This window comes from Ptychodera flava, unplaced genomic scaffold (assembly GCF_041260155.1).
Source record: "Ptychodera flava strain L36383 unplaced genomic scaffold, AS_Pfla_20210202 Scaffold_44__1_contigs__length_1314385_pilon, whole genome shotgun sequence".
NCBI lineage: Eukaryota > Metazoa > Hemichordata > Enteropneusta > Ptychoderidae > Ptychodera > Ptychodera flava.
The window spans coordinates 125,001-142,573 of record NW_027248366.1 but is presented as its reverse complement, the minus strand read 5'-3'; the positions used below and the strand labels follow the sequence as shown (position 1 = coordinate 142,573).

The 17,573-nt window shown below is 36.4% G+C and overlaps 1 protein-coding gene across 3 annotated transcripts in view; it reads right to left on the bottom strand.

Annotated features, from left to right (window-relative positions):
* LOC139128118 (corticotropin-releasing factor-binding protein-like) overlaps positions 1 to 17,573 on the bottom strand; it is a 52,314-nt gene that overhangs the window by 27,945 nt on the left and 6,796 nt on the right. The window contains exons 2-5 of one of the 3 annotated variants that reach the window (XM_070693955.1): positions 6,643 to 6,745; positions 3,799 to 3,858; positions 2,188 to 2,339; positions 461 to 671 (exon numbers count right to left, since the gene is read on the bottom strand). The exons of 1 other annotated variant lie outside the window; for it this stretch is intronic. In XM_070693955.1, coding sequence (XP_070550056.1) covers positions 461 to 671; positions 2,188 to 2,339; positions 3,799 to 3,858; positions 6,643 to 6,745 — 526 coding nt within the window. The remainder of the gene's footprint in view (positions 1 to 460; positions 672 to 2,187; positions 2,340 to 3,798; positions 3,859 to 6,642; positions 6,746 to 17,573) is intronic. One more of the 3 variants, XM_070693956.1, reaches the window with a different exon arrangement.

The window sequence follows — 17,573 nt, the reverse complement described above, 5'->3', positions numbered from 1 at the left end:
GGTTGAAAGTTTCATTTAGGAAAGCTTTGAATGAGCAAAAGTTTAAGTCTTTCACTTTCGGGGTGCTAACTATCTTCAGTTGCAGGCATACGTTACACGCGATACGATAAGTGTGCAATAGTCATGTTGCAGTCTTTGGGAGATATATACAGAGAATCTTTCACTGTAAAATCATTATTTGTGAATATATATATAAGTATATATATATATATATATATATATATATATATATATATATATATATATATATATATATATATATATATATATATGAGCATAATTACACATTGAACAATTGGCAGAGGGAAGGAAACACTAGGAAAAGACATACGCGAACGAGCAATTTGATGCAAAACGCACCATACGAAGTTAAAATTAAGGAACATTCTTGAAATTCCAGCCGTTTCTAGCTTTACTGTTTCGGTAACCCGAGATAGATGTGCCAGTGCACTTTACTTACGGTGCCTGATCTTCCTTGTGGTAACAAACACTCGAAAGCCGTGGCCGGGTTGACTTATGGCGAAGTGGAGCATAGCATTGTTCTGCGAGGCGACGAATGCTTCCTTTGGCACCTCGTCACAGAACTCAACTATACGATCTTGTATGGGTGTATGATGATCTTCCTCGGTGGGGAAGATTGTCCCTTGTGGTGTAGCCCATCCATCGACGAACTGTAATGGAGATTGATGAGAATGTTGTTATGTTCCAGAGTGATTGAACATGGTCTGAGTTATCTCTGCGTACTTTTTCAAAGAAATCAACTGGCGATAATATTGTATTAAGTAGTATGCGCCTCGAAAGTGAAAGACTTAAACTTTTGCCCAAACTTCTCTAAATGAAACTTTTAACCATTCTTTTACCGAATCAAAAATAAAAGTCAGGGTCACCTATCTATACTAGAGAGACAAGTTACCTAAGATTTCATGATATTTGATATTCAAAACGGTCGCCATCCCTGTGTTAATTCAATGGAAAAAAATACAATTTTAAGTTTTTGAAAAACTAAGACGGTACTTTTATATATATATATATATATATATATATATATATATATATATATATATATAAAAGTACCGTCTTAGTTTTTCAAAAACCGAATATTGTATTTTTTCCATATATATATATATATATATATATATATATATATATATATATATATATATATATATATATATATATATATATCAAGAGCTTTAAAACGAGCCCCCACGAGTGGTAGACCAGAAAAATATTGATAATTTTGGAGAGTCCGAAGATCTATCGGCGACGCGCGTTCTACCTTAAGCAGTAAACCATACCAAACAAAGTGTACAACGAGATTTTGATCAGTTCACGACAAATGTGCACGAGCGATAGCGAGTGCATACATGGAGTGAACTGGTCAAAATCGAGAGGCATATCCGTTGCTGAGATGGTTTATTGCTAATCTCTCATAAAATTACACTGAAATTCTGCCGTGAAACTTCAAAAAGGGAATTTTGCTCTAGCCGTGAGCTCGTGCCTACATTGCGAATATAGCACGGTTATTTTCACGTCTCGACCAATCAGCTCCATCAATATACTGGTATGATACAATAAAAGATATCCTTTAACGAATAAGTTCGTCTATGGATGGTTAAAAATTTGTACGACAGATAGATCTTCAGATAGTAAAATCCTGCCTGACCATAGTATGCGCCTCGAAAGTGAACGACTTAAACTTTTCCCCAAACTTTCCAAAATGTAACTTTCAACCATTCTCTTACCAAATCAAACATATAAATTGGGGGTCACCGTACAACGTTTTGAACTAGTGAAACAAATTAAGCAACATTTGCGATATTTGAAATTCAAAATGGCCGCCTTTCCTGTGTTAACTCTGTGGGAGAAAAACTAAAGCGGTGAAATATTTTCTTCCTCCAAGAGCTTTAAAATAAGCCCCCACAAGTGGTAGATCAGAAATCAATTGTAGAAATTTGAGAGGCAGAATATCTGTCCCAGAGGCGCGTTCTACCTAAATATGCGAGTGAAGACATACACGGTAGCAGAGCCTATAAGCTTATAGAGTTATTGTATATCACACGTAACCGGACTGACATGGAGCCTTATTGACCGTCGAAATTATTACATCTTGGTGTTATTGACAAAGCAAATTTAACTATACGTGATTGGCATTATGATGATTGACATTTTAATTTCATTCCTTACCATCATTTTGTCAGGGCATTTTACATTAAACTCAGTAAATTCCAGTACAACTTCTTCATCGGGTTCAGCAATGACGTATACGTCGCACTTTTTGTGCTTTCCGTCTGACGTGTAGTTGAATTCACCAGTTACTGCTAAAATATCAAAGCAATCTGCCACCAGACAAGAGGAAAGATAGTTACTGAAAAGTGTATGCATTTTACATGAGTTTCTTACAATGAACACGATTGGAACTAATTTTGGATGATTGATTCTTTCAAATTTCTCAAAAGTGTTAGGTGCCCATTGCTGAATGTTGCAATATTACAAATTGCTCATAAAAACAAGTGTCTAACTTAAAAAGAAAAGCAAATAAGTTACATTTGCAGATTAAACCGGCAACACTTTACTATCCCATTATCACAAATTAGTTCCAATCGTGTTAACAGCTTCTTATGCATATAGCAAGCAATCTTACTTTAAGTATATACCTTTAGCATATATTGAGCATTTACGTTTTGACACATTTTATGTTACTTTTGTCATTATATTTAAGGATCTAATCATCATTACATTTGAAGTTAAGGTAGTATGCGCCTCGAAAGTGAAATACTTCAACTTTTGCTAAAAACTCTCCTCAATAAATCTTTCAACCATTTTCTTAACAAAGCAACAATAAATTTCGGGGGTCACCGTACAAAGTTTGGAACTAGCGAAACAAATTGCAAAACATTTTTGCGATTTTTGAAATTCATAATGGCCGCCTTTCCTGTATTAACTCTGTGGAGGAAATTAGAAATTCCGGTGAAAGTTTTTCTTTCTCCAAGAGCTTTAAAATGAGTCCCAACAAGTGGCAGATCAGAAAAGAAATGAAGAAATTTGCGAACTATATGTCCCCGAGGCGCGTTCTACCTTAAAATTAATGAAAAGCATTTTACACTAGTACACATTACATTGCACTTTGATCAATTGATTCATTAGCGTTTACAAATCTATAATCGGCGTGTCTATTATAGTTACTGAGAATATATATTCAGTAATTTTCATGTTCTGAAGCTGCGACAATTCAAATTTATGACGTTACTGCATTAAATTTATTCAACTAAACAAAGCTCAGACACACAGCGACGGCGAGGCAATGTTAAAATAGTCTTTGTTTCTTATTTGTTGTGAGAAATTACATAAAAGTAGTAACGTACTCAAAATATCACTAAAAATTAACATTATTAAAACCTTACTGCCGTCTGCTGATATGTATGTTTGCAACAAATATAGTGAGACCCATACATTTCTTCAAAGAAAGGGAATATTCATATAGAGTTAGCGATTACACAGATATTTGATTGAGTTAGCAGTTAAAGAAGCACTGACAGTTATTGTGGCGCAAGCATATTACAAACGACCAAACATTCCAGTGGAATATAAGGTTTGATTCTCTTGACTTTATCACTTGAAGGACATGATTTATAATTCAAGTTATTCTGCATAAAAATCGGTCATTCCATCGTTTTTTATTTAAAAAAGGTGAGCAGCAAAACAATAATTAAGCTATGTCCCCGATTTGAAAAGTGAACGGTCTTTCAACGTTAACGCACACCAGTCTCTTAGGATGTACAGAGGAATGTCTCTTACAGCTCAAGTTGTCTGATGGTGTGAACTTGCTTTGGATTTCTGAAAGCTGATCGCCTACGCCTGTACAAGTGACCACAAACATTATTACAGTTCGATAAACGAACAGGTTACTAATCATACTCAACTACTAAAAGACGACTAAAAGACGTTTTATACAGATAGACACGACAGACATAAAAACTATAATATATATATATATATATATATATATATATATATCTGTGTTTTTGTATGTCACTTTGCTACGGTTTCGTACAAGATTTGCTTGTAAAGTTTTGTAACATTGCGTCCAAGAAAAAAAAACATGTAAACAAGTTTCTTGAGCGCAATGAATTAAGAAAAGCTGAATATAGGAAGAATAAATTAATTATCAAAAAAGCGAACATTGAAAGAGAAGAATAATGTAATCAACACAACAAAATTAGTTTCGAATTAATGGAAGACAAAGCAAAATATTGATAGACTTAGCATATGTCGAAATAATGGAAGACTAAGCATGTATCGAAATAGTGGAAGACTAAGAATGTATAGAAATGGTGGAAGACTAAGCACGTATCGAAATAGTGGAAGACTAAGCAAGTATCGAAATAGTGGAAGACTAAGCATATGTCGAAATAATGGAAGACTAAGAATATATCGAAATAGTGGAAGACTAAGCATAATGTTGATAGACTTAGCATATGTCGAAATAATGGAAGACTAAGCATGTATCGAAATAGTGGAAGACTAAGAATGTATAGAAATAGTGAAAGACTAAGCACGTATCGAAATAGTGGAAGACTAAGCAAGTATCGAAATAGTGGAAGACTAAGCATATGTCGAAATAATGGAAGACTAAGCACGTATCGAAATAGTGGAAGACTAAGAATGTATCGAAATAGTGGAAGACTAAGCATGTCCTAAAATAATGGAAAACTAAGCATGTATCGAAATAATTGAAGACTAAGAATGTATCGAATAGTGGAAGACTAAGCATGTATCGAAATAGTGGAAGACTAAGAATGTATCGAATAGTGGAAGACTAAGCATGTATCGAAATAATGGAAGACTAAGCATGTATCGAAATAATGGAAGACTAAGCATGAATCGAAATAATGGAAGACTAAGCAAGTATCGAAATAGTGGAAGACTAAGCATGAATCGAAATCGTGGAAGTCTAAGCAGGTATCGAAATAATGGAAGACTAAGCAAGTATCGAAATAATGGAAGACTAAGTATGAGTCGAAATGGTGGAAGACATAGCATGTATCGAAATAGTGGAACACTAAGCATATGTCGAAATAATGGAAGACGAAGCATGTCTCAAAATAACGGAAGACTAAGCATGTATCGAAATCGTGGAAGACTGAGAATGTATCGAAGACGACGAAGACTGAGCAAGAATCGAAATAGTGGAAGACTTAAGCAAGTCTCAAAATAATGGAAGACTGTCTTTGTATCGAAATAATGGAAGACTAAGCATGTATCGAAATAATTGAAGACTAAGCATGTATCGAAATAGTGGAAGACTAAGCACGTATCGAAATAGCGGAAGACTAAGAATGTATCGAAATAGTGGAAGACTAAGCACGTATCGACATAGTGGAAGACTAAGCATGTATCGAAATAGTGGAAGACTAAGAATGTATCGAAATAGTGGAAGACTAAGAATGTATCGAAATAGTGGAAGACTAAGCACGTATCGAAATAGTGGAAGACTAAGCATGTATCGAAATAGTGGAAGACTAAGAATGTATCGAAATAGTGGAAGACTAAGGATGTATCGAAATAGTGGAAGACTAAGCATGTTTCTAAATAATGAAAGACTAAGCATGTATAGAAATAACGGAAGACTAAGCATGCATCGAAATCGTGGAAGACTAAGAATGTATCGAAATAATGGCAGACTAAGATTGTATCGAAATAGTGGAAGACGAAGTGTGTATCGAAAGAGTTGAAGACTCAGCGTGTATCGAAGTAATGAATATGAAGTTTGATTTGCATAGCAAACATTGGCATTTGATGACAATGTGAAAAGAACTGTAACTGGTTGATTCACTTTTGCAAAAAACACATGTCAGCCATAAACCATGAACAATGCTGAACTGTGTACGTCATTAGTGCCTGCAGCATAGTAGCTGGTTAAATTTCTGCATGATACAATATTTTAGTTCGATGAATAATCTGCAATTATAATGACTTATTCTCGGTTGATTTACATACTCGTACAGTGACTGTCAATACCAAGGTAATACTTAATTAATTAATTAATTAATTAATTAATTAATTAATTAATTAATTAATTAATTAATTAATTGATTGATTAATTAATTAATTAATTGATTAATTAATTTAGCATCTAACATAAGCAATTTACTCCCATGTTCGATAACGCCGGTAAAATTCATTCTACGTGGAGGTATTCAAGGAATTATAGCTCAATGTTTGGCGTTTTGCACTAAGTTACAAATTAACTTTCCTAGTCGAAATAAAACAAAATGTGTTTGACCTTTGGGTTACCTTCATTTAATTGGCAACACCGGTAAAGCCAGATTATGTGTCTGATGGTAAATATAGGAACAATATACAGAGTCAAAAATGGAACATTGGTAAAATTCTGCTGTAGGTTGAAGTAAACAATTAAAATTACAAATAAGTGATTCATGCGGGACACATATAATTGAGATTGGCAACCGCCAGTTGTTTATCATTAAGGTAGAATTCTAACAACACTTGTCTAAAAGTAGTGTTCTGTATGTGTACCGGACTACTTTCAAGATGGCCGCAGTTCTATCAATCTGCGGTAAGAAAGTCTGGCATTGTTTTAAAAAGTCGAGGTTCTTTGGATGGAAGTAACTATCTTACCTAATTCACGACGATAGACTCCATATTCGTCGATGTCTGACGATCTCCTCACCCGGTCGAGAAGATCATGGCTTGGCGCATTGATATGTAACCTTTTAAGGTCCTGTAAAGATGTCCACAAAGTAAGCCGATCTCAGGCGGGTCAGCCTCCAGCTCTTTAACGACGCGATGAGTGAATATGACATGTGCGCATGCGAAGTGTGGGTGCTTACCGACAGGATAGCAGTGACTGTGCCGCGTTTGAGTTGATCAGTGAGTTCTAGCAAGATTGTGCGACTCAGTGTATAGTTGTAAGGTGCTTATTACCGTGATATTCTACGTTGCTGTGCGCGTGTAATGTTACCTTAGGTGCGCAATAAAATAGTGACGTACATAGAAGTCGTGATATTTACTTGTGTTAGACTATAGTCCAAAGGCGGTACAAGATTTGGTCGACACTAACGACAATCTTTGCAACATAACGTCATTAGTAATGGTGTTGTCAATATTATGTTTGCCCTGTAACCTGAATTACTGGCCAAAGATTACAACAAGTAAATGTAGCCTTGTGTAGGCGTGAAATTTACCAGCTTCAGGAAGGTAACAAAGACAGCGCCCTCTTTTATCGCTTCAAGCTATGAATAACAATGTTAGAGTACTTCATTTGCCAACGTTGCCTTTTTGCAAGAAACAAAAGTTCTTTTTAGACGTTTTGCAAAGTTTTTTTTCGCATGCACTTTTCTGCAGTTACTCGTCGGGCAATCTATCAGTTATTAGAAAATCTAACATTTTACGACAAGAATAAGCTGATTCACACGATCTTTTTTGGACAACCGAAAAGCGGTGGATTGGGAAGTTCTTACGATATAATTTTCTTACGCAGGATAAAATAACCTACAATACAAATACACGTAGATGCATTTGTGGCTAAGCAAACAAGGCGGGGAATGATTGACCTTGACAGTCCACTTATGACAAAGTACAACATTTCAAACTGCTGTTGGTAATTCTGTACGGTAAAAATTAACTTTTGGCGCTGATATCGAACAGAAACCAAGAGGAAGTGGACATCTATTTAAATAAAGACAATATTGGTTGGTTCTAGTGTAAAACCCGAGCAGAAAATAGCGTAGTTTTGTCAACGTCTATGCCATGTTCTTCAGATGCATGGGAACCTTCGATAAAGATTCCGACTTTGACTCATAATGTTACACCTGTCAATCATTCTTAAAAATACCGATAATTAAAGGAGGCGGCTAGATCGTGTATGTCTCAGAAACATGCACACCAAAATATTGTGCTATAATTGCATATAAATAATGGTGTCTGGTTCCGAGTTATTGCACTACATTACTGTAAAGGCGGTGGATACAACGCCACAAAGCTGATCTGATTTGTAGATTACACATGTGCTACGTTGTGCCAATGTTTGACCGTGAGTGAAGTAAACATATGAAGATGTAAGTTGTTTCCAGTAGGATTTTAAATTTACAGAATCGGCCCAGAGAGACTGTGTTTGTCAGACTGATTCGACATACATCATAGACAGAGGCAAGCACTAGTGTGCTTTCCAATTATTTGTCCAAGTACGGCGAATCGGCTGGCAATGGTGAACACCGTTGGTAGTGATGGTGTAACGCTGCTGTAAAGACGCGGTTCCATCATTGGAATACTATAAAAGTCATGATATTTGTCGAAAAGAGGAAAAGACATAGCACGTGGCATTCTCGATGAAACTCACCATGAAGGCTAGAGGGAAAGCATATGATTCGTCCTGCGTTTCTTTTACTTATGCTTTTAGACTCGTTACTAGATGACTATCGCAAAATGAAGCCATCTTTATTGTACTACTGAAACTTTCAAAGCATTAGTCAAAATTGGCGATAATCGCGCCTTTGCTCAGAAGACGAGAATATTCAAGCATAGTCATATTGTGACAAGAAATTCCACTACAAACAACTATTAAGCTTTTCTTTTCAATTCATACTGAGTTTAATAAGGAGTATCCTCAGAAACTTTCAGTCCCTGGTTTAGTCTTGGCATGTGCCATATCATGGATAAAAGTTTTACGCCCTCTTTCCGATGAGTCAGAAAGCACTTGATGTAGGTCAATGACATGTCAATCACTGTTCAATTGGATGATTCGACTTAGCTGGTCAAAGACCCTGAAAAGGGGCTGTGATAAGTCTTCATATATCCAAGCAAATTTTGCTCAATTGTGAAATGACAAGCTTTAACGTCTCATTTGTAAAGATTACTTAATGTTAAGCAACGGAAACCAGATGTTTCTCCAGAATGTAGACAGAACGCCACAAAAAATTGTCCACAGTAGCCTTGCGATGCGTGGGCGTCCATTTTTACTACTAAATTACCAGCTGAAAACCGATCGCAAAATTCGAGCAATTTAACTTCTATTATCTTATTTTGATACCTGCTAGCATTTCAACTCCATTTATTTAAAAAGCATATCCATTTGGGCAGATTCGTTACCTAGCTGGTCATTAACCTTCCTTTGCTCATTTATTCCCATTATGACTTTTTTGGTCGTTCATTTTTTTCTGAACGAATATTGTTCCTATCTGATTTCCAGCCGCTGAGAGCTGGCGTGTTAGGTCCATTTCAAACAAGATTAATCCTCATACTTGTGAAAGACATCGGGGAGTGATACGACTAAACGACGATGAAATCAATGTGCCTTTTTAAGAAACGTTGTCAGCAGCAAAAGCTCTAGTATCCACAATGCCTAAGAAACACGTATAAACAAATATTCAGACACAAACGCGAAGTCAAGAAGTATGAAACAAAATGTAAAAGGGATTATAATCTGTCTCAAAAATGCGCCTCGGTGACTGACATCCTTACTCTCAAACTTATACAACACTTGGATGTTTGATCTACTAATAGAGGTGGCTCAATTTGAAGCTCATGGAGCAAATGCAGCCGTTTTGAATTTCAAGTGTCGGGAAAATATTGACTAACGGGTTTCTCTAGTCCCAACTTTGCACGGTAACCCCTGATTTTTATTCTGGATTCCAAAAGGAAATGGTGTAAGTTTCCTTACGGAAAAATTTGAGTAAAAGCCCAATTCTTTCAATTTCTAGGCGCTTGCTAAATTAAACACACCTTTTAAAAACCTTCCCGTACCTGTCTCGTCAGTGTTGAGGTAATCATTTTTTACTTGGTCAGAAGCTGATTTATAGAACATAATCGCATCTTTAATAATTTAATAATTTTCCTAATATCTGCCGTCTTTTCATCGGTAATTCAATCGTACATGAGCTGTAACTTTTTAAAAAGTTGCTGGTTTGACAGGAAAGATAACTTAAAAGTAAAAGGACGGATTTTGTCAAATTAGCGTAATGTAGAACATAGAAGAGCAGTTGATGACGCGAATGCTCTATACGCTGTAGCGAATACACGATATGTTGGCATCATCTTGTTGATTGATGATGGTTGTACGGTTGCAGGCCTGTCTGCTATTGTCGTTTGAAGTGCTACACGGCTTCTGCTTCACAGTAAATACCTTCCGTCCCGTCGGTTTGTGGTATTTATCGCGGCGTGTTGACAGGGTAGTCTTCAATTGTTCGGCTTCGACGCCATTTCGTTTAAAAGCGCGCGGCGGGGTAATTTGACGCTGAATGTCCCACCGTGAAATGGATCGGTGAATTAGCAAAAACTAATCTTTGTCGGAAAAAATAGAGTTGAACAAAAGGATGACTTACAAAGACACAAAATAACAGAAGCATTAGCTTTCGACCTCACATCACCCAAGCTAAGACGTTTGCATTGCTTGATTAGAATTCAATTCATCCAAATGAAAGTGTGATTTTATACCCTGTAGTGCGCAAGAGTTGTTCCGAAACTTTTAAAAACTTGATGATAGTTTGCAGAAAGACTCAGGAGGGCGGTATAATTTCAGAGAAATTACTGTAATGTTTGTGATATTTGTATGAAAGTGTGTACACCGCAATTCTAGACTGTCAGGCTAATTTTGCTTAAGTGAATATACAATAATGGCGGTATCGTGACTGCGTTGGCGTGAAATAACCGCAATTATTGAAATATGTCTGCGAGGGAAGAACTATTACAAAGTCTCTTGACTTTATGAAGACACAACTTCAAGCCTTTAGATACCCGTGGCGGGCGTCATTTGAGTAACAGAGCTCAGGCGATGAATTCACTCCAGCTTTTGAAACATTTGAAAAAGTGACTCACATCCTGCGTCGTTGAGCAAAGTGACTCTCAGAATGATGCAGTACGCCAATATTTGGCTTTTGTCAAAATGAGAGCTATGATTAAATCTAAACGTGAAATTCAGCAAGAAATTATAAAACACGAGGAGTGCTAGCTTTCCATGGCGGTGACTAACACTTGTAATTGTTTGAAGAGCAATTAACGCCATTTTATGATAAATTGTGAAAGTTCGTCCGCGATTCTGCTCTTTTCTGAATTTGCATAGTTTAAAGGGACATTTTATAACCACTTCCTTCTTGGGACAGATCAGTGAAATAACGGTCTTTTGACGAAACAATGACAACACGATTAGAACTAATTTGGGATAATCGGATTTCCATATTTTTCAATTTTTTCAAAAATGTTAGGTGCCTTACAGCTGAATGTTGCGATATTACAAATTAATCATAAAAACAAGTGTGTAAGTTAAAAAGAAAAGTAGATAAGCTTACATTTGCAGATGAAATAGACATTACTTCACCATCCAATTATCCCAAATTAGTTCCAATCGTGTTTGATGTATTAACTATACTAGAATCATTCAAATGAACCGTGGTTTTACAATTCGTCAACCGTGAAAATTGTCTTTCTGGATGGAGAATGTAGCCTCTAAACCTGTTTGGAAAATTGAACTTTTCAAAAATGAATATGTCAGAGAAATGAGAAATCTTGGAAAGTAAATTTTGTGGAGTTTGGATATATGGTGTTGATCATTTATGACTTCAACCACAAACAAGGAGAAAAACTTCTGCTTGTCTGTGCTCCAACCAACCAACCAACCACTGAAAAGACCAACCAACCAAAGAAACCCAACCAACCAACCAACCAACCAACCGTATGGCATTTGAAACACTGATTTCAGAAGCAGCAGATATTGTGAAGACTTAGCAGTCTCGGAGAACACTTTGCCAGATTACATTTTCTTTTTCCTGAAAACTTTCTCAATTCAATGAAAATTTCGCGCGTTCTGCAGACTTACATAGTTTCCTGGGAGACTCATTCTTGTAAACAACATAAAGGCAACATTATATGTCATATTATTAAATATTCCATTCAGTCACTGGAATGTAGAGGCCCTAATTTTATGGGAGTAATCGTTTTTGTCTGTTCTTGCCGTCAATATTATTAATAGGCCCTTGATTTCAGTCAGAATTGTCTTTTTGGCAGGAATGTTTGATGTCATAACGCAGCACCGAGACAAAACACGATCTGAACCATTTAGTAAAAGCTTGAATCTTGTAATCAATTATTTTAATTGTCAAAAAACAGTGAAACGGGAGACGAGATCACTAAGTCTGTTTTACACCTTCAAAAAGTGATGCCAATAGATTAACACTCACTTTGTGTTTATCTCAACAGGTATCGCATATAAGCACACTCGTGCCAGACACTTTATGTAATCAATGCTTGTGACCATGGTTAGAGATCACCATTTTTTTTTAGTACGTATTTGTCCCAGGGCGTGCTTAATTATATCATTACTCAGATCGTGTCCATTTTGTTTTGTGCACAAAGATGATCTAGACATTACCGATTGCGAATGTAGTTCTGTTTCACCGACCCCTTGCCTTAATAGTCAATCCAAGAATGGGAAAATGTCTGAACACTGAAAGTGAATTTCGCCTTTTTCGTTTTTAAAGTACCTTCCAACTTTTATTGCGCCGTAAACCGAGATCGCGGTTTCAGCTTTGAATCTGAATTGGATGTGATGTTAATTATATCTACATTCTACGAAATCCACAAGACAATATCCTTGTCGTTGAAATTTCCAATTCTGATTTGGTTTTCTTTTGAGATGCACAAAAGAGCTTTGTCATATTTGCAATTTTTTCTGACGTCAATGGACGTCACTCAGCCACGCACAATACCTCCCATCACTGTGTGGAACGTGACCTTCAAATATCATGGTTGCCAGTTTTGCTCGAACTATCCCATGCTGAAGTTTATGGGCGGTTAATTGTCAGTTGCTAAAGAAACCACTCTCCGTTGTTTCAAGTCAGCTATTATTATGTCACTTTATACGCTGGATCACAATTCACTTTAGGTAGAATGCGCCTCGGGGACAGATATTCTTTTCTCATATACACTTTAAAGCTATCTACGTTAGAAAACATTTCACCGTCTTAGAATTTCGACAATCGAAACTTTTATTTTCCCCGATAGAGTTAACACAGAGGTGGCGGCCATTTTGAATTTCAAATATCGATAAATGTTAGGTAATTAGTTTCTCTAGTACCAAACTTAGCACAGTAGCCCCTGATTTTTATTCTTGATTTTTTAAGGGAATGGTTGAGAGTTGCATTGAGAAGAGTTTTAGCGCATGATTAAGTCTTTCAATTTCCAGGCGCATGCTACCTGAATTCCGAAGTGTTCAGTTTCCCTGACATTATTTATATCCTCACTTTCCACAATGGCCATTCTGCAAATGATAATGTCAAACGAGGTGTAAAAAAATGTCCACCATTGTAACAAAAACTCAATTTCCCTCTCTTTCTACAACAACCGCGTCATCGAAAATTATACCTCCAGTAGCATGTCTGTCATTTTTTTAAATTTCTTGTAAGGCTTCCTTCAGACTTTGCTTTTAACGCCGAGAGTAGGTTTCGTATAACAAGGTCGATTCCAGCAATGCGTATTAAAACAGTCACCATTCAACTAATGGCAGTGCACAAATGAAGCATTCACGTTTAAAGGTCTGACTCTTCCTTATAGGATAGGTGGCTACTAGAAGGCATCAGCAAAAGGCTGGCGGATTTTCCTCGAGTATCACAACACAATGCATTAACATCAGTTTACTACCTGTTCAAAAGTGGGCACAATGCAGGATTTTCGGGATATTTTACAGTTGTCAAGAATGTTACAAAAACACATGATTCAGGCAACAAAATGTAACTTTGAGGAGGTACGAGTCGGTGTCCATGGCTCCAGAATGAGTCATTTAATAACAGAGAAAGGTCATTTTTTGAGTACAAGGGTGACTGATGATAATAGAGAAGGGGAAATTCAACAAATATAGAACACTAATGGTACCTATGATGTCTAGTGGAAACACTTCCTGGTAAAGACACCACAAGGAAGCCCTATGGGACGGAATGTGGGAGTATTGGACATGATTACGACAAGCCTGGCACATTTGTACTGTCTGTTAAAACATGGCAATATACGTCAAGCACTGATTTCGTTTCGAAGACACCTCACAAATTTCAAATCTGTTTTCAAATTGCGTAAAGTGACCATCTCTTTGAACAGAAGCAAAGTGTGGGATTCTTTGGAAGAAGTCGTTACCATAGTAACCTCTTCAAAAAAGTACATTAACAGATGCTCACAGCTGGAAGAGAGTTCTCTAAAATTGTCGTCGCCACAATTTCCCCATCTTTGTGGAAAGGCACAATGACCGTATTTCGAGTAAACATTGACAGCTCGCAGATGGAAATCAGAATTAATATATTTTACCATGGTTCATGTGACCGTTGGATTCACTTCGTTAAAAAATCTGGGTCGTATAGCTGAACACTAAGGAATATCGATCGCTGGCTGATAAACAACTTTGATCCTTTGATCGCAGATATAGCTACTGTGAATCTGCTCTTAAAAAGTACATCAATGTCAGGTCTATATAAGTAATAGTCAAATTTGTGTAGCATTTTCAAATGGTCGATAACCAATCCCTATTACGTCATGGACAATTCTGTTTGTTTTCTTCTTTCTTTTCAATTCTTGCAAGCAAGGATGGTTACATGAAGATGTCTTTTGATCATTTCCTGGCATAATGATCTTGCTTAAGTCTCAAACATCTTAAATAGACGATGAACTATCAATTGTTACAATTTCTTAATAAAAAAGTCTAATGAACTTCTGGAATAGCTGCTTGCACCTTTCCTAACATCTTTAGCATCGTTCTGTGCACAAAGGGTCACCGATGTGAATCAAAATTTACATTGTCTCTTTTTCTACGTATGTGAATCAAGCAAGGGAACCAAATTCTCAAAGATGTCTTGGTAAAACTCAAGGATTATAAGATTCTTATAGGACATGAAGGTTTTACATCTTAAGAAATCCACATTTCCTTGTTATACTTCAAATTGCGATTCGCATGTTAATCTCTGTTGTTTATGTAATCGCGAGTGTTTGGCAACTTTGTATGAAGGATGGATGGGTAGATAGTTGGATGAATTGATGGATGGACGGACGGACGGACGTATGTATGCATGCATGCATGCATGCATGCATACATGAATGAAGTACGTACGTACGTACGTGCGTATGTATGTATGTATGTATGTATGTATGTATGTATGTATGTATGTATGTATGTATGTATGTATGTATGTATGTATGTATGTATGTATGTATGTATGTATGTATGTATGTACGTATGTATGTATGTATGTATGTATGTATGTATTAACGTACATATATACATATATAGATTTACATGTACGCATGTACGTATATATATATATATATATATATATATATATATATATATATATATATATACTCTTCTACAAATATATATACATATGCTTACACATATATGTGTATAGTACCGTGTACGTAATAATGTATGCGTGCGCTTGTGTTCAGTAAATTGTCGTCACATATACTGACTCGAGGGGGTTAAGAACAATGTGACAAAGTTTATCACCATGCGGAACAATGGAACAATAAATCTTTCCTGAAGGATAGCACAGTTTCAAATGCCCATCGAGAACATAGCAAACAGATGGATGTCCAGTGGACGAGGCTGAATCACAAAATTTAAATGTTCCAATAGGAGCAACAACCCTAGCGATTCGCAAGGTTACGATTATAGTTGGATCTCACAGGAAACAGAATTGATAACCTCATACAGAGATGGCAATTATAAAGGTGGGAAAAGGAAATTGCCTTCGCTCCCTGTGGGACTGTCTGACGCAAATTACGCTAATTGACGCAACTGCTGTCTCCAACGCCATTGATATTCAATGATGTGGCTAAATACTTTGGCTCATTTAGCACGTCGTTATGCTATCATAACAGCGCCTCCTGTATTGCCACAGAGTGACAGCTAGCAATCTCGAAGAAAGTAAATTATACGAAGTTATGTCAGACGGAGTACAAGTAAACTCAAACTTTCACTCAACTCTTAGGAAGAATGCAATTACACCGTTTGGAGCGAAACCGTAGAAATAGCCTTGTCGAAGAAAATGGGCAAGCAAACAAGTCGACGGGGGATTTTTCTTCTCATATATGACGGCGTGGTTGTCTGTTCTACAAATGATGTAGTAATGAGAACAAAAGACGCGTAGAATTGTTTTTCCGGCGTTACATCGCTGTAGTTGTCAAGTGAAGTGACCAGATCGATAATTTTGGTTCAGCACTACCTCGAATCCCGCTGGTTTTACTCTTTGCTTTCATTTCCGCTACTTTGTGCGTGACTACAAACGGTCAAATTGGCCAGGATTTTTACCTTGAATTTTAATGTTTTTGGCAGCCTGAATCATACACTAAAACTGATTTTTGTCGTGGCGGTTCAATTTTTTGATATCGCGAACTTGCGTCACATTATTGCGTCACTGGTTACAGCGACCTTAATTAATTCAAAGATGTTTTAAATAGAACATTTCAATACGCATGTCGGCTGTTTTATGAAACGTTTTGTTAATGGTATGGTAAAATAGATAACTAAGCAACTGTGTACCGTGATAATGGAAAAACGCTGGCGAATGTTTGTTATGCTATGGACGGCAAAGTCCGAAATAAAGTCTAAATAAATCAATAAATAATAAATCAATCAATAAATCAATAGATAAATAAATCAATAAATAAATAAATATTGATTGATGGTCTTTTATGATTGACAAGGTAAATAGTCTTAAACCGATGCGTAAGGGTGAACAACAGAAAATCAAGTTTAGAAAACATTGAATGAATGACTGACTGAATGAATGAATGAATGAATGAATGAATGAATGAATGAATGAATGAATGAATGAATGAATGAGTATTTTACAATGTTAACAGCGCAGCGCAAGGGTAACTGTCAGTAACGATAATGCGCTACTACAGGATACAACCGTAGACTGAGATTGTTCTTTTGAAAACTGACTTAAGGTAGTTCACTCGAAAGTGACAGACTTAAAATTTCCTCAAGAAAACTTTCAACCATTCGCTAACTAAACTGACAATAAAAATCAGGGGATCATAGAGCAAAGTTTGGTTTACAGAAACAAATTACCTAACATTTACCGATATATGAAATTCAAAAGACCGCCCTCTGTCTTTTTACTCTATGGAGAAAATAAAAAAAATGTTTGATTCAGAAAAAAACTTAAACTTCTTCCTACTGCACGAGCATTAAAGTGAGCCCAACGAGGGAAAAGAATATACAATAGTTAAGAATAGTACAATTTTGAGAATCCAGAGTCGGTCCCAGGGGCACATGCTGCTTTGAGCTGTTTCATTCTACTGTCCTTGACGTTCCTAGATCCCAACAATATAATGTGAATATCATAGATCACAAATCACCAGAGAATTTTGCATGTGAAAGGTGGATCTCCTGAAAGTTCTGTAATTTAAATCTTGCTATTAAGAATATGCTTTACCGGATAGCCATTAACCAATTACAGCGACAGGGATAAATGGTATGCAACTTGTTCGACCGAATATGATTTTCAGCAGGTAGAAAGAAAGCGTTTACACAAAAGCTAACGTCGGCTGGTTTGAAATATCCATAA